Here is a 17,975-nt window from a genome sequence, read left to right on the forward strand (position 1 = left end):
AACCAAGGGATGGGAGAAATTATAGAACTTTGTTTTTCCCCTATTGATCCAAAGGTTTTAAAAAAATAAATTGAAATATAAGTATTACCCATAAGGCATTAAACAATCTTCCCTAAAAAGAAATTCCTCCCAATCCCAACAGGCAATCCAACTAGATCAACATTCAAACAAGAAATCTATACATTGACATAGGATCTTTTTTTTTTCGTTCACACTACATAGCTTGGCGTCATCTGCAAAAATATAAATAGTGCTATTAATCCCATCCTCTAAATCATTAATAAAGTTGAAGAATAGTGGTCCCAGCACTATTGTAAAGGTTAAAAACCAAAACGCACACTTGATAAAACAGTTTGCAAAAATCTTTATTGGATTAAAACGGGGGTTATCAACCTGGGGGTTTAAGATGGAATTTCAGGGGGTGCGACAAAGATTTGCTTGTGTCCCGGTCATCACTCAGCCAGCGTGTCTTGAGAAGTGGTAGTAGGTGGTTGTGCCGCGTAGATAGTAGTCATATTGCTTCTTCTTTTTTTTTTTTAATGGAAAGGAGAGAACAGAATGAACATGTGAGTAAAGTTGGTGATGGTCACAGGATTGCTTCTAAAATGATGAAGAAAAGTTGAAGCAAGATCTTACTGAAATAGGCAAATAGAATTCTTGAAACGTAATTTGAAAGTTTTGGTGAACAGCGCTGGATAGATTCACTTCGTGTCCTCATTCCATTTGCTGCAGATACATAACTTGTGTGACTCCGTTCTCTTTGGTCAATCCAGACTAAATCTAGGAATCGCCTGAATCCACAAGCAGACCTGGGGATCGCAGTCAGCAATAAAGGTCCACATTTTGACATCATGAATGAGAAGCCGTTTTATGTTCACATTTCGGATTGATTTTACGGTTTACATTTCTTTCTGAATAAATGACAATGTATTTGCTCAATTTAGATTTGCATAATATGCTTATTTTTTTTAGTTCAATTTGTTCATCCGCAGTATTGAATCTTGTATAATTTGTGGTTCAAAAACGAGACTTCTTCACAAGTGTTATTTCTTTTGTAGAGGGCGAGAACATAAATCAAACATTTGCTAGGTGCGGGGGGCATGGAAAATGTTGGGAACCACTGGACTAAAATATATTGCAATTAACCTATATCCAAAGATAGACACCTAAATGTAATAACGGTCAGACATTATACATATGGCCCGGGGTCCTCAGGGCTCGGAGCTGAAATATTCCTGCTTGTTCAGTGTCTACACACATCTTGCTCTGCTAAATTAGCATTTTGAGAAGTGTAGTCTTTGTATATTGCACAAAAGGACTCTCCACAGCAGACACTTCATTATAGGAGTTCAGGGAAGACTGTTAGCGATGTGTCTCAAAATGGAAACCAGCAGAACTGCGAGTGCAGCTCTGAATGCAGAATACATTGATGTAGATCAGGATCAATATGTTCAAAGTTACTCAACTTTGTTGCAAAATTATATTTTAAATGTGGCACTGGTCTCAGGTAAACTTGTACTTCTCACTATAGTGGCCACTTGTGGAAAAACCCCATTACTTTGTCGTTCTTATGTACCCTAATGAACATATTCATCTAGTTTCATATGCTAATCTTAAGATACAGATCACTGAAGCAGGATGCGTCTGATCTATTGAGACACGCGACTTAATAGATTAGGTGCATTTTTTGCCTTCTGTGTGCTAGAAAGTCAAATCTAGGTTTAGAGCTTCGCTATAATTTCTGCCAGTTTCTGTCGCAAATTACAGTAAATTTGGCACGCCGCAGGTGACCCCACCCCTTCTGCTAGGCCCCACCTCTTCTGATAGGCTCCGACCACTCATTAGAAAACTGATGGGAACAGCACAAAATTCTGCAGATTGTGAATTTTCTGCACCAGAAAACTGCCGTAGAAAAGATACATTTTTTTCTGATTTTTCTTAAGATTCATTACCAGTTTGCCCCCAAAATAATAAATACAGGACAAATCAAGGAATGTCTTTTCTAAGATTTGACAAACATTTCTGATGTAAGTTCCATGTTACAGGGCTATTTAGGCAGATCCTTCACAATCTTCATATAGGGTATTATAGATCATCTTTCTTACCATATACCAACACTTTACCCTGAGAACGGGTGGGCTTAGATTTCTCAAATAGCCAGTTGTGGTTGTTGTTAATCTGGTAACATGCATTTTTTTGGGCGCTGTACAGCATTGAGATACTTGTATATTTTATTTTCATTGTTCAGTGAGCGGGTGTGTGGTCATCCATATCTCATTCCTTTAAGTAGGTTTTCATTTTCTGAAACCTTCAACCAAAGTTTTTACCGAGCAATTAAAAGTGACCTACCATCGTGCCAATAGTTAGACCTTGGATACCTAGTGTGTATGGAGACTGCGGTCTTTTCCAGCCAGATATTTGGATTCCACGGTTTCCCATGATCCGGTTCTCCAGATCTACAAGAGGAACACAGACTCCATTTTTCACAAGTTTGCATATTGTCCCATTACTGCAAATCAAAAGGACTCTTGAAAGTCAAGAAAATACAAGGGGGGGGGGCATGGTGTCAAAGTAACTTGCTGTGACCCCAGGACAAATCACCCCTGGGGGTGGAAGTCAGGACAGTTTCCACAGAGATGCCACTAAAGTGGTCCAAGGTTTGCGTTACGGACACACAGATGAGGCGGCGGCTTCATATTCTCAAGTTCAGTACATAAGAAAGCTCACAAAATAGTTGCTTACCTTCCTTCATGCTGTGCAGTGTGGCGTTGTACATATTCCTACACCACAGTACACGTATAGACTATATATAATGGAGAAGTATAGAGGAATGAAATGCTGATTACATTTATTATGCAGATTATTATAATTCCTAGAAAAATATATTTACTGTAGAAACAGTCAAATTAATTAATAAAACACATCAAGAGGAAAGACTAAATGTGAAGGTGCTATCTGCAGACCCTTCTGGATAAGCGGCGCCCCGCCTTATGCTCATATTTCTCTTATACAGTCTGTTACAGATTTACTGAAGTTATAATTGAGATAAAAGAATAGAACAATGGAAGGAAAAGCAGTCGCTACATCACATCTATAATAATCTGAAGCTCGTGCAGAACAAAACATTTCCTGACCAGTTTCACAATTGAAACGTGGAAATATTGGAAGGCAAATTCGACAATCCTGATCTCTCTCAAAATAGTATTTACAGGCCCAGCAGTGAATCACATCACAGAACCCTATTCTATTCACATGGACACTTGGTACATATACAAACGTATTAGGGGGAATCCAGTTTCAGAGGAATTTACACCTCTGTTTCAGGGAGTATAGACGGCCGCGCTGTTAATGTGCAATATAGGTGCAGCCTCTCTCATTGGTTTGTATGGACCAGAAATAATCTGTAGTCCTGGACGACTGGATTGTCCCATTTGAAAGTGCTTTTGATTGTCAGTGTTTTGTATATTGCGTTTTTTTGCCTGGTACATCTGCTGCCATCGCAGTGCCTGCTTGTAAGAGTATAGTTTAGCCCTATGTTACACATACACAATCATTGGCAGAGGTCCTATGGGCGATGCCCACTGCCCCTGCACGTACCAGTCATATTGATGGAGAAACTGTGCACAACTTGTGATATACAGGGAATTTTTTTTTTCAACATTGAGAGATCCAATGTAACCTGGATCTAGTAAACCCCTACAGTTCTACAAGTGCATTGGTGCCAGTATTAAAACAAGTTTGCCTTTAAAGCAATTCCAGGCAACATTGTTGAATGCTTTAAACACTACGTACTGCACCGTGAGCAGGTAAACTGTAGGCAACATTTCTGGAAGCTAAAAAAAAACAAAAACCAGTGACAACTACTCTGGATGTGAATTTGGGTCATCCAGCATAGCGGTCACCTCCCTTCATACGTGGGAACAAATTAGAAGGGAGATCTCAATGACCAAACACATATGCTCAGGATCAGAGGTTTGAATTTAGCATTTTGGCATCAATACTGTATTTATCCAGAATAACTCAAAATTAGAAATACCGCTTGGTCACAGGTATTCCAAAATTATATAGTAAAGGGTTAACCGGACATCTTAATCTTGGTGGAGATTCTCAAACATTGAAAGTAGCCGCCACCAATCTCAGACGTGCTGAGAACTCAACGGTGACGCTCCCTTTAATATTGGGCATATAGTGAAAGTCATGGCCTAGAAAGTGTGGGGCTACTTTCAATGAGTCTTTAAGAATCTACACCCGTCCACAGGATAGGCGATAAGTGTTTAATCATTGCGGATCCCACCAATTGAGAGAAAAGGGGTCTCTAGTCCCCTGAATGGACGGCGCTGTACTCCGCTATCTCCGTCAGTCCCATGTAGAATGAGTGGAGCAGCAGTGCGCATGCGCAACCACCACACTGCTCATCCAGGCGACTCGGGACCTCTTGATTGGTGGGGGCCTCTGCGGTGGGAATCCCAGGGATCAAATACTTATCACCTATCATGTGGATAGGTGATAATTTGTTGAGGTGGGATAGCACCTTTAGATCTTTTTTTATTGATCCTAAACCAATAGGGCTCTTTCAACAAAGACGAACACCATTCTGTAATGCTGATTTTTTACAGAACATAATCTGTTTAGTGCAGTCACAGTAGGACATGAAGCAGCAATATAAAGCAATAATAAGAATGATGTTGGTCCTTGCCAAGGAATCCTAATCAGGTTAGTAGAATAAAAAAAATAAAATAGAAGACTCCTCAGAAGGCAGAGCAGCGCAGCTATAGCATTGTTAGTTTTGTTTCTGTGTAATCGCAGCAGCGTATTATAATGCCTGCTCTTTGCAGCTCGGTCCTCTCCTGATGGTGTATACATGTCCTGTTACAATGGTTCCTTTCTTGTGTAGCGGGATAGGTATACACTGTCAGGAGCGGACAGTGCGTCAGAGAGAAAAGTAATCATTTTGATGCATTTATCATCACCAGAGAAACTACTGCTATAGCATTGTGATCTTTTATGAGGAACATATGGTCGGTCTGGTTGGTATTAGTTGGTGGGGGTCCAACTGCCGGCACCCCCACTGATCCGGAGAATGAAGGAGCCCCCCAGCACTGGTTTTGCATAGCGCCTGTCTCAGTTTTTGGCTGTACAGCGGTGTTCCAAGCTACCGGCTGTGTAGGAAACTGCAGGATGGCCCCATTTGTTTGCCATACTGAGGTGGTACTGAAGCTGGTGACCAGGAGCCCCACTACGCAGGGCACACAGCACAGAATCGGTGCGGTGGCCACTCCATTCTTAGGATCTCCTAGTGAAGTGCCATCACTGTGTGACTCTGGAATAATCCCTAGACCTTACAAGGAACATACCGTTCCTAATTGTGCACATTATTTCCTCTTATAATCATTGTCATCCTCTGACGGTGCACACGTGCTCACTGAGCTGGTTTCCAGGTTGAAGTATGACACGTATAGACGGCCGGGTGATGACAATGAGTTTAAGAACAAATAATCTGCATTGTTTTTTTTAATAAATATTATTGAATGAGCATTCTCTCATACGCACTCCTTTCATGTTCTACAGTAAAGCGATGTACAATTCACAAACTTAAAGGGGTTGTCCACTACCAGACAACTGATTACCTATCCACAATATAGGTCATCAGTCCATGACCCGTGGGGGTCCGACACCCGGACCAATCAGCTGGTCTGGTGCGTCCAAGCACCGGACATACATGCCGAAAGCAGTTGGCTCCGGCCACGGAATAGCTATGCCACGTAAGGCGCTAACTGCTTCCGGGTCCGTACGCTGCATAGTGTGCCATAACATTTGGTGCTCGCAGGCCACTCGGACCCGCACCGATGATATACTGATTACCCATCCAGTGGATAGTTCATCAGTTGTCCAGTCGTGGACAACCCCTTTAAATGTGGAAATAAAATTACGGACATGTCCGCCAAGTACACATTGAAATCAATGAACTGCACATCGCTTTGCTGCAGAAAACGGGTTCTTTTTATTGGCTTCCTCTCGTGAGGCTGTTCCATTATGAGGAAAGAAAAGTCAAGAAATCGTCAAACTCATTTGCACTTTTGTTCACGAAATCTCTTGCTCTTTTCCTGATATTCAGTATTTCTTGATCCTGTTGCAGAGACTCCTCTTCCTGCAAGTGAGAAGACAACAATTTAACAAAAACCTTGAAAGTGAATATCTGCATCTGTAACAGGACAGGACGGCCCAACTCCACATCACGCCACGTGCACACCATTTTCTATTAATTTCCGCCACCTTTAGCTTCGTAAATCTCCCCCATTATATCAAATCTGCAGTAATTGGCACCGTTCAGAAATATCAAAGGGGTTTTCCCAAACCAAAGAGCCACACAGCCCCTTCTAGAAACTGGCAATGGTCTGAGCTCAGACTGTACCCCATGTACATTTTTGGCTGTATTTTCCCTTCAATGTGCTCACCTTAAAGGGGTTTCCCCATCATAATAAACGATCAAATATTGCGATCACTAACTAATCAGTACAAGTCCTACCCCAGGGAAGCTTACTATAATGACGGGCTGCAGTTTATATTTTCTCTGCACCGCAGCAGTCCCTCCCATGATCTGGTGTTAAGGAGTATCCATAATGGTCTCGGTTCTTAATATATGCTCTGTAGTCTTCCACCACGGATAGAGGAGATCCCCTTTGTTTAAAGGGGTTTTCCCCATCAGGGACATTTATGGCATATTTGGATATGCCATAGATGTCAGATAGATGTGGGTCCCACCACTGGGTCCCGCACCTCTCTAGAACGGGGCCCCCTAAACCACTCTGTTCCGGCTGACGCGTGTGATTCCGGACCACGAAGAAGAAAACAGCTCAGCTCGCTGAGCTACATTGTTTCCGTAAGTCCCGTAGAACTGAATGGTAGTTCTGGAAACAGCTACGCTGGTTTCTTCTTCATGGTCAGGAATCACACGCCTCAGCGCCAGAAGAAAGCAGTAAACTGCTACTAATCTACGCAGTGCCAACGACTGGATGAACCAGACACCAGGAGGTACAAGTACCTGATGAAGGTCTAATGTACGACCGAAACGTCGCACTGAACCTCTGGCATTCATTTTTGATTAAATAAAACCGAAAGATTTGCTAAAATCATCACTTTGTGTGCCGAATATTTCTTTACTATGGTAGGAGAACGGTCAGAGTCACATCCTACCTCATCACTGCATTCGGGATAAGGATATGAATGAAGGTTTACTTTTCCATTGTTTTCAAATTCCCTTAAGCTTTTTGCAATTAATTGCAGCTCTTCTTCTCCATAAGCATAGATACATCCATCCTCTCCCACCAGGATGATCCACTGCACGCTAGGAAGAATGACCTGAGAGTTCTCCAGCGTGCCAAACACCTGCATTCTTGTCTTTTTGGGGAGATACAGCTCCTCCCAGCCTTCCTGCATGAACTTCTGACCCATGTAAATCGTGCCGCTAAGATCGCAGATACGCAGGTAATGGTCACTGTTCTTCCAGGTTATCGACATGTCCTTATGTTTTTGTACAAATTTGGAGACTGCTTCAAGGTTCGATGCTTTTATGGAAGTAAACAAAATACAGAAATTAAAATCTGATCGCCACAATCTACGAATAACTACAGATTACTGTCAAATTGGATCCTAATATACATCGTTCAGCCATTAATATTAAAACCATCTGCCCAACATGGTGTAGATCTCCCTCATGCTGCCACGAGAGCTCTGACCCGTGGACAGATGGACTCCACAAGATCTCTGAAGGTTCCTGTGGTATGTGGAACCAAGACGTAAGCAACAGATCCTTTAAGTTCTGTAAGTTGCGAGGTGGGGTCTCTATGGATCGGACTGGTTTCCCCAGCACATCCCACAGATGCTCGTTCAGATTGAGATGTGGGAAACTTGGAGGCCACGTCAACACCTTGAAATCTTTGTCATGTTCCTGGAACCATTGCTGAATATTTCTGCTGGGTGGCAGGGTGAATTATCCTGCTGAAAGAGGCCACTACTATTGGGTAACACCGCTGCCATGAAGGGCTGTATTTGGTCTGCAACAATGTTTAGGTCGGTGGTACATGTCAAAGTAACATCCACATGAATGTCAGGACCCTAGGCTTCCCAGCAGTACGTAGCCGCGACTTGCCCAATAATGAGATAATCCATGTTCTTCACTTCACTTGTGAGTGGTTACAATGTTATGGCTGAACGGTGTATACAAGAGAACACACAATATCCAGCAGCTTCTTAACACCTCCCGGTGGTAACTATACAAATGTATTGCTATGTTGGAATAACTGAAAAGCGAACACTTGCAGAAGATTCACAAGACTTACGATCCTTTTCCAGAATCTGAATGAGTTCTTCTCCTTCCCAGTGAAACCTCTGACATTGTTGTTTGGATACATTGTCTGGAGAAGACTTCACGACGGAGCCATAATCTTCAGAATCTATTCTCAGGTGTTTCCCATTTGAACCTTTGCTCAACTCCTTGTCAAATCCATTTTTTCTATTGAAAAAGAATGTAAATAAATAGTTATACCCCCACATAGTGTGACATTTTGCTCATCTTGCTTGATACGAGAGATACATTTATCTTCCTTGGCTTATTTCACACCAATATTTCGCGGCAAAATAATGTTGCATGTTATAAAAGGGATTGTCCAGGACTTCCCCTGTGGCTTCGGTGGTCCCTGACGTCTTTGTTGACTTCACTGCAGCGATGAGGTGTCGTTCATGAATGTGACCGCTGCAGCCAATCTCTGGCATTAGCAGCGATGCTGCACAAGACAGCGGAGGCCAGTGATTGGCTGCAGTGGTCACATGCCCGAATGACATCATGACTGCAGGACAAGTCAACAAGGACCAGTGGGGACCATCACAGCAGCGGCGCAGGATTCAACAGGTGAGTAGTGGGGTTTTCCAGTTCTACGGATATGACTTCAGCATCACGTCGGCTGAACATCCGGTTTTCACAGGGAGAAGCGCTGCCGACAAGTGACAATTTTTATGGCTGCAAAAAAGATCTGATCAGCGGACGAACGAGTGTATGCTTGTACATTGACTTGTCGCTGCCCTGATAAACGGCAATAAATCGTAAACAAGCGCTGGTACGAATACGCCTTTACCCGATCATAGGGCCCGCGTAAAAGGACCTTTACTTTTTCTAGCATCTATAGCTACACCGCCTATCCAAAACTATCTAGTAAGGCGTAAAAAGGGTCTGATTTGGTACCTGGCACGTACGCTTGTTTTTTGGGACAATTTGCCAATGTCTATTTTAGTTTGTTCTGACTCAGAGCAGCATTCACAATTCTGCAGCATTCAGAGCTTAAATCTTCCAGCATTACCTGGTGTGCTGGTGTCTGTATGAACTGTGCTTTTGGGGGAATAGGAACGCTAAAGAAAACTGGTAGGAGAAAATGCAAGTGGAACGGATCAGCCGTGTTCTATAGCATTCAGGATATGCGCCATAGGTATATAATAACAATGTATGCAACAACAACGCTTCTCTATACGCAAACAGAGTCTCTAAAGCAAACTTACTGTTTGTCGCACTGTCGACAGGGGGAAGAGTCGTTCATGTGCTGGTAGCAGGGCATCATCTTCAAGGGCTTACACAAATAGAGCAATGGATTTAACCCACTTCTGTAAAGACACACAACACAAATACCAGCAAATAAGTCAGTCATATTTTTCACATTAATTGGTTACCATGTTTTTCACACCGATGAACCTCTTAGGGTAAGTGCACGCAGGGCGGATACACAGCGTAAAAGTACACAGCGTGTCCGTCCTGAAAGCCGGAAGGAATTCCGACAGAAAAGTGGCACCAAATTGTGGCGCAGTTTTTCAATCGGAATCTCTGCTAAAAAGCCCCGCCTCCTGGGAGGACGCTGAAGATCATGTGACCGCTGCAGCAGTCACATGGGATGAAAAATCATCCCAGGAGGCCGGGCTGCACTCAGAAAAGAGGATCGCATCACTATGGGGGGTGTCCGAGTCCCGTCTGTGATCCGTGGAGATACAGGACATGTTCTCTCTTTCCACGGCTCGGACAGTCAGGTCCGTTTTCCCAGACCCGATTCTTATATTATAGTAAACTGGCCCGTGAAAACCAGCGTTAACCTTTTTATTATTTTTATACAAAAAGGTTTTGTTTTTTTTTTGCATTCTTTGCTGTGGAATCGCAGCATTTCTGCCACAAAAATCGTAACATTTGCTTTACTGCAGGTTTTACCTCCCCATTAACTTCAAAAGGGGAAAACCTGCAACTAAAGAGCAGCGATTCCGCAGCATAAATGGACATGAAACCCTGCCTGATCCTCAGGAGACGGGGGACTGTCAGGCTGTCGCCATGTCTCAGCGCAGCACATACATCAGGTAAACACACTAATCTTACCATTTATATACAGACATGATCTACACGAAAAAAGTTATGATCTTTGTAAATACGCTGAGTCGTCAACAAATCACTTACAGGTAACAAAACACGATTGAGCGTCCGATAACTATTTCTGCCTGCTCGGACCGGCCACACGGAAATTCAATGGGTAGAGGAGTGCTGCCAGTAGTGTCTACCAGAGGGTTATATCCAAGGAAAACAGATCAGTCATTGACATCCAAATTGTGGACCGGTGAATGCAGCCTCGGACTCTACACCCTGTAAGAGCAGTAGAATATAAGAACATACCCTTTTACACCACCAGATAGTCGGCCGATGCAGCGAGCGCCAATCATTGAGACATCGTTGATCGTTTGCTCCGGTCAACTTCGATCGCTCGTCCACATACGTTATCACATCGGCAGCGCGTCTCCACGGGGAGATGCGCTGCCAACAAATATTTGAGTTTTTTTTAAATGATACGACCAGCAGATGATCGAGTTTGCTCATTCATCTGCTGATCGCTGCCCTGTTTACACAGGACAATTATCAGCAACGAGCATTATGTGAACGCTCCTCTGCCCGATAATCGCCCAGTGTAAAAGGGCCTTAAAGCGTCTCTGTCACCACATTATAAGTGGCCTATCTTGTACATGATGTGATCGGCGCTGTAATGTAGATTACACCAGTGTTTTTTATTTAGAAAAACTATCATTTTTGACGAAGTTATGACCTATATTAGATTTATGCTAATGAGTTTCTTAATGCCCAAGTGGGCGTGATTTTACTTTAGACCAAGTGGGCGTTGTACAGAGGAGTGCATGAAGCTGACCAATCAGTGACCAATCAGCGTCATACACTTCTCTCCATTCATTTATACCGCACATAGCAATATAGCTATATCACTATGTGCAGCCTCATAAACACACTATAACATTACTGCAGTGTCCTGACAATGAATACACATTACCTCCAGCCAGGACAGGATGTGTATTCAGAAACCTGACACTTCTGTAGTGTCTCTGGTTTACAGCACAGTGAGATCTCGCTGTAAATGAGTTTACAGCGTAATCTCACGAGACTACTCCTGCTATGCTGTAAATATCACAGACATGTGCAGAGAAGTGGTCAGGAGAATGATTACACATGACGTCCTGGCTGGAGGTAATGTATATTCATTGTCAGGACACTGTAGTAATGTTATAGTGTGTGTATGTGGCTGCACATAGTGATATAGCTATATTGCTATCTGCAGTGTAAATGAATGGAGAGAAGTGTATGACGCTGATTGGTCACTGATTGGTCAGCTTCATACACTCCTCTGTACAACGCCCACTTGGTCATTGAGAAACTCATTAGCATAAATCAGATATAGGTCATAACTCCGACAAAAATGAACGGTTTTCTAAATAAAAAACACTGGTGTAATCTACATTACAGCGCCGATCACATCATGTACAATATAGGCCACTTATAATGTGGTGACAGAGACTAACACAGAGTGCAGTATCTACAAAGATAGCCTGGATTAAGAATACAGTCAGGACTAACAACCATCTGTCAATTCCTGGACAATCTCGAAAAATTGGGGACATAACTTTTTTTCAGAGGTAAACATTGGGTCATGCAAGTGTAAAAGTAAAAAAATAAAAATAAAAATAAAATATATATATAAAAAAAAAAAAAGAGAAGGTATGCCAATACATACCAGCCCGGCATACGCCAAAAGCACATACGCTGGATACATTCTGCATACGCGCCAGGAGCCGAACGTATTCTAAAAACGACAAGTGAAGAGCGCTTCACTTACACTTTTTAGGATTCATTTTGGATTTCCAATCTATCCATAAGAAATGTTGGCCGTACGGGATTTTTGAAAAACTGAACAAAAATAACCTATTATAACCCGTTAGTGACCGCCAATACGCCTTTTCACGGCGGCCACGAACCGGCATTTATTCTGATACATACGCCTTTTCACGGCGGCCACATCAGAATAAATCTGCGGACTCAGGTGCACTTAAGACTTCCTGTTCTCAGCTACCAGAGGTAGCTGAGAAATTGGGGCAGCGCTGCCCGAGCGGGCGGATTGAAAGCCACCCGTTTAACCCCTTATACGCGGCGCTCAATAGCGAGCTCCGCATATAAGTGGTTTTGGAGAAAGGGAGGGAACTCCCTCCCCTAGCCTATCAGATCACAGGGTGCCAGTGACTTCTATGGCAGCCGGGGGCCTAATAAAGGCCCCCAGGTCTGCCTGTAGTGGATGCCTGCTAGATCATGCCTCTGGCATGGCCTAGCAGATGCCGGTCCGTTGTAAACAGACAGGCAGTAATACAGAAGTATTGCAGTGTATTATAAATGCGATCGGACGATCACATAGTGAAGTCTTCTAGTGGGACTAGCCAAACATTTTTAATAAAGTTTTAGTAATAAAGTGAAAAGAAGTCCACTTTTTCCCCTATCAAAATGCTTTATTATGAAAAAAAAAAAAAAGTTACACATATTTGGAATCGCCGCGTCCGAAATGACCCCGACTATAAAGCGATTATGTTCTTTAACCCGCTCAGCGAACGCTGTAAAAAATAAAGTAAGAAACAATGCCAGAAGTGCTGTTTTCTCTTCATCCTGCCTTCAAGAAAATGTGATCAAAAAGTGGCACGTACTCCTAAAATAGCGCTGATAGAATCTACAAGTCGTCCCGCAAAAAACCAAAGCCCTCAGAGCTGCATCGGCGGAAAAATATAAAAGTTAGAGCTCTTCAAATATGGGAGACACAAACACACAATTTTAAGAAAACCAGATCAGTTTGGTATCATCGCAATTGAAAGCGACACGCTGAATAAAGTTATGGTGTTATTTATACCACACGGTAAACGGCGTAAATTAAAGACGCAAAAAAAAAAAAAAAGTAGCGAAATTGCTGGGTTTTTTTCTATCACGCCCCCAAACAAAAAAAAAAAAACACGTAAAAAAATGGCTTGGTCATCAAGGTTTAAAATAGGCGGGTCATTAAAGGGTTAATGATAGGCCAATGTCCTGAGGAGAATAAAGTTGCAAACAGCCTGGAAACAGGAAGGACTGGCACAAAACGGGCAGCCGAGGGTGTGCGCTAGATCAGTCGCCCAAAGTCTTTTAACCCTTAGAAGGGTCCTCCAAAAATAAAACTGAGCACAGGGTATCAATGTGATGGGCGACCCAGCTATAACCTGACGGGGAAACCATCAGCAAGTAGGCAATTCCTCCGCACCACAGGGAAACGGAAGCATCACATGACGACACAACAGCTGGTCGGGTAAGAGCCCACATTTGCTCCCTAACCCCCTTTAAATGAGTTTATCACTTACACCTAAAGGACTGACACGATTAGACACATTGTACGACTCATTACAACTGGGATCATGGCAATACTCCGTCCGTCCACTAGGGGGCGTCACGACTTTTTCAATTTTACCCCGCAATTTGTCATAAAATAATCGAGTCCGTACGTCTATGAAATCGTGACCCCCAAAAACAAGCCACAAACACGCCACACTCCATAGTCAAGAAGCTGAACACAGCGCTGCCTCGGTCAGGCTCAAGATCAGGCGCTGCCGCCATTTTAGAAATCGAAAGAAGTAACATAAAAGCGTTACTCACCGCATATGGAGGGAGTCTTAGTAGCTTGTTTAGTTGTTTGTTAGGGAATAGAGGTGCATACATAAATTATATACCCGGATGGACACATCCAAGTATATAATTTATGTATACACGTCCGTTACCCTTGGTAGTTCAGAAAGTAATGATTAGTTAAGCTAAGATGGCGCCCAAAGGGCAGCGTTTCTGGTCACGTGACCCCGCCCCAGCCTATAAATACGGCCGTACACTCAGTTCCATTTACCAGACGTGACGCAGATGATAAAAGGGCGGTCTGGCCTCAGCCTTGTGTTGTCACGTAGAGACTATGACTATGAGTGTGAGGAAGACGTTAGTCACTGTATTGTACACGAAAGTAGTAGTCATCCTGCTGCAGCACTAATATGTGTAGTCACTAACCCAGCTCTCAGGCGGTGCCCTTCATGTCAGAGCATTGATGGAGTGATATCTCTTATTTCCTATTTAGGGTATATTCACACAGGGCAGTTTACGTGCAGTATTTCAAGCCACAACTACTAGTGGATTAAAAAAATAAATAAAAATAGACCTTTTACAATCAACTCCTGCTTTAAAAAAAACTACATAACGAAACCGCATTATATGAATAAGACGTATATCGATAACGGAAGTCTCCTGACCCCTCTTCTTCTAGCGCGGTGGCCGCAAAATCCAGACGGGTCAGCGAGCGTTACGAAAACAGCCGTAACCCCGTTAAATGGATACCATATCAGCCTATGGGTAACGGTACCTAATAATCTATAATGGTATCCGTTTAATGAATACGTCATGAACTCTCAATATATAATATATGAATATATACCATCATGGCCTATGGTAACGGATGTCGCTGTTAGGGCCTCCGTCACAACCTTCCGTTTAACGTATATTCGTTTTTACCTCCCTCTTCTAAAAGCCATCACTTTTTTTTTTTTTTTTCGTAGACATAGCCGTATGAGGGCTTGTTTTTTGCGGGACAAGTTGTCGTTTTTCACGGCACCATTTAATGTACCGCATAATGTACTGGGAAACTGAAATAAAAATATATTTATGGGGTGAAATGGGCAAAAAAAACAGCCATTGTGTCGTCTTTTAGCGAGTTTTGTTTTTACGGCGTGTATTGTGCATTAATAACGACATGTTCAGTTTATTCTATGGGTTGATGCAATTACGGCGATACCAAATTTATAGGTTTAGGTTTTACTATTTTTATAAAATAAAAAAAAACGATAAAAAAAATATGTTTTATGTCGCCATATTCTGAAAGCCATTTTTAGAACTTTTTTATTTTTCCGTCGATGGAGTAATGTTTGGGCTTATTTTTTATGGGACGAGATGTAAAGTCAGAGTGAAGGCAGAACTGGGGGCCTTCACTAGGCCCCTGGGCTGCCATGACAACCAATGGCACCCCGCGATTGCGTCGTGGGGGGGGTGGGCGATGAGCTGTTAGAGGGGGCGGCCTCCCTCTAACGCCTCAGATGCTGCGGTCGCATTTGACCGAAGCATTTGTGGGGTTAAACAGCCAGGAACAGCACGATCGCGGTTCCTGGCAGTTAGTGCCCGGTGTCATCGATCATCAGGTACAGTATACATAGAAGAGGTGTAGAGTGGTATACAGGCAGGTGGGGGGTATCAGATATTGTGACGGAGCGGAGTGTCAGGATTCTGTGGTTTTATACAGTTTGACCACTAGTGGCTGCTGTTTTACACTTTGAGGAATGGTGCTGCACTTTCACTTCTCACCACCGGAGGCAGCTAGCCTATACCGACAACCGGTGAACCTGCCACGCTAATTTTAACCATTTATCTTTAGTTAATTTATTACTGAATAGATGAATATGGACCAGAATTATCTTTTTAAAGGCTACTTACACCTTTGAATTTTTATTTTTTTAATAAAACAGTGCGATTGGTGCAACTTTGTAATGACTTTTTATTAAAAATTATTTTTACTTTTTGAGATACAGCGGCTTTGTATCCTGTATACAGAGCAGCTGTATCTAGCGCCGAGACCTGAATCCGTCAGATCAGACGGACTGACGGGTTCAGTGTCAGCGGATCCTGGGTGTCTCCGAGTTCAGAACTTACATGTGATGGATAACAGGTGGGTTATAGTCCTTAGTCATTAATGTGCAAAAAGACCTGGTCATTAAGGGGTTAAAGGACCACTTCAGGCAAAAAATGATGTTATGCCCAGTGTAGGCTCAGGTGGGCTGGTTCTTGCTTTGAATCTTCAGGACCAGCACAGCCATAAAACAGCTTTGGCTCTAGTGTTTCTTTAATAAAAGGGGCCCAGTAATTCATGATCTTTGCTCAGTCTTCAGCTTCTGGTCTTGAGAGATTCCAGATCATCTTGGCAATTTTGGGTCAGAAACAAGAGATGGACGATCAGACTCTCACTTTATTAAAGTTCCTATAAGTCCCCATGCACACGACTATAGGTTTAGTCCGTAATTACGGACCAATTCATTTCTATGGCTGACGGACACCTTCCCGAATGTTACCAGGAAGGTGTCCGGGCCGTAGAAACATTATGTAAAAAACAGGACATGTCCTATTTTTTTATTTTACGGACCGTCCTACCATACTTTATAAATGGGAGCACGGCCCGCAAATGCAGACGGCTGTCCCCATAATCAATGATTACGGGCACGGTCATGTGCATGGGGCCCAAGGCGACACTCACACTGCAATTTCAATGTTTGCCATTTAGGAAAGGAGCTCGACCTTGCTTCCTATAGATAAACCATGTCACCGTGGAGCCCTAGACTTATAGTGGGGGTGATGTATGGCACACGGACCATCCGTTGCGATGGTATACAATGACTGGAGCAGGGGTGCGATCATAGTCTTCTATGTTTATGTTGAATGATCTCATCAACACAGTAGATTGACTGTAAAACATTTATTATAAATAGACAAATATAAAAAGTGGTTTGTTTTAGTCATTGAAATGTGCAGTTTTTGGCAGGAAATAAAGTTGCGCTCCTCCAGTGTCAGGATAGGAGATGAATACGTGTTTGCCGCACATTGGGCTCCAGTTTCCAGTGTTCGTTGAGTACAGGGATCAATGGTTTCCAATGTTGGGCTGAAAAAAAAAAAGTGTTAATTGAGAAGACGGTAAATACAATGGTAAGAAAATAATCCACATTTCTCTTAAAGCGAAAGGACAGGTTAGGGCTCATTCCCACGAGCGTGATTCCCATCCGTGTGCTGTCCGTGGTTTACGCACCAATTACATTGAAAAAAAAAAAAGAAGTGCTTGCGAGTACGTGAAAAACACATGCCACTCACAAAGCACACTGATGCAAAACGCAACGCACAGATTTACGTGCGGTTTTTATTCACGCTCGTGTGAATGTAGCCTTACTTGTATTCATTCTATTCTTCGTAGCTACAATTGTAGAACAATTCAGGTAATAAAAGGTCCCCATTCATTTTAACGTGGCCGTTTTAACGTTCCCGGCACAGCGGGTGGACAGGAGCCCCTTCATTTTCTAGATCGGTGGTGGTCCCGGCAGTCGGACCCCCCCCAGATCATAAAGTATTAGCATATCCTAGACTTTCTGAGATGGAAAACAGCATTTAAATCATCACAGCCGTTCACACAAACCCTCCCTGAAACATCCCATACGTAGAGGTAAGAAGTCCTACCTTTGGCTGCGGCGCTCGGCTCTTCTTCTTATAAACGGAATTAAGTCTATTAATAAGGAAGCGTTTGTCTTCTCCTTCCTACAGAAATCAGCAGAAGAACAAGGGAAATTACAAGCACATTTTGAAAACACTTAAAGGGTATGTTCATTTTGCCTTGCAAAAAACATGCCGAGTCCTTCAGAGTGCAGGACCGTGCTGGTGTGTAGGTTTGGAACGCTACATCCATACGTCATTGTGTTCATTTACATGAAAGAATATGGACTCTGCATAATGTACATAGAAAGGTTGTACTAAGTCGGGTGCA

At 42.9% G+C, this 17,975-nt stretch overlaps 2 protein-coding genes across 9 annotated transcripts in view; both read right to left on the reverse strand.

Moving 5' to 3' along the window:
* Window positions 1–346: 346 nt before the first annotated feature.
* On the reverse strand, window positions 347–14,213 carry LOC142666144 (uncharacterized). 7 transcript variants are annotated; one of them, XR_012851643.1, is made up of 8 exons: window positions 14,024–14,213; window positions 9,550–9,651; window positions 8,340–8,512; window positions 7,195–7,565; window positions 6,076–6,148; window positions 2,350–2,456; window positions 637–809; window positions 347–522 (listed from the first exon to the last, which is right to left on the reverse strand). XR_012851643.1 is itself a non-coding variant. In XM_075846094.1 (8 exons), exons 3-8 carry the CDS (start codon window positions 9,606–9,608, stop codon window positions 765–767), a joined length of 828 nt encoding a protein of 275 aa, XP_075702209.1. In that variant the 5' UTR covers window positions 9,609–9,651; window positions 10,484–10,666; window positions 14,024–14,212; the 3' UTR covers window positions 347–764. The 7 variants fall into 7 exon arrangements, 5 of the variants coding, with proteins under 5 accessions (XP_075702209.1, XP_075702207.1, XP_075702208.1 ...); XR_012851642.1 differs by having other exon boundaries at window positions 347–525; XM_075846094.1 differs by adding an exon at window positions 10,484–10,666 and having other exon boundaries at window positions 347–809; window positions 14,024–14,212.
* A 2,708-nt stretch (window positions 14,214–16,921) lies between these two features.
* Window positions 16,922–17,975, reverse strand: part of TMC6 (transmembrane channel like 6) — a 50,752-nt gene continuing 49,698 nt past the window's right edge. For both annotated transcript variants that reach the window (XM_075845442.1, XM_075845443.1), the window contains 2 exons: window positions 17,672–17,749; window positions 16,922–17,105 (listed from right to left, as the gene is read on the reverse strand). In XM_075845442.1, coding sequence (XP_075701557.1) covers window positions 17,085–17,105; window positions 17,672–17,749 — 99 coding nt within the window. In that variant the 3' untranslated portion in view covers window positions 16,922–17,084. The remainder of the gene's footprint in view (window positions 17,106–17,671; window positions 17,750–17,975) is intronic.

The sequence above is a fragment of the Rhinoderma darwinii genome, chromosome 13, assembly GCF_050947455.1.
Source record: "Rhinoderma darwinii isolate aRhiDar2 chromosome 13, aRhiDar2.hap1, whole genome shotgun sequence".
NCBI classification, from domain to species: Eukaryota; Metazoa; Chordata; class Amphibia; order Anura; family Rhinodermatidae; genus Rhinoderma; species Rhinoderma darwinii.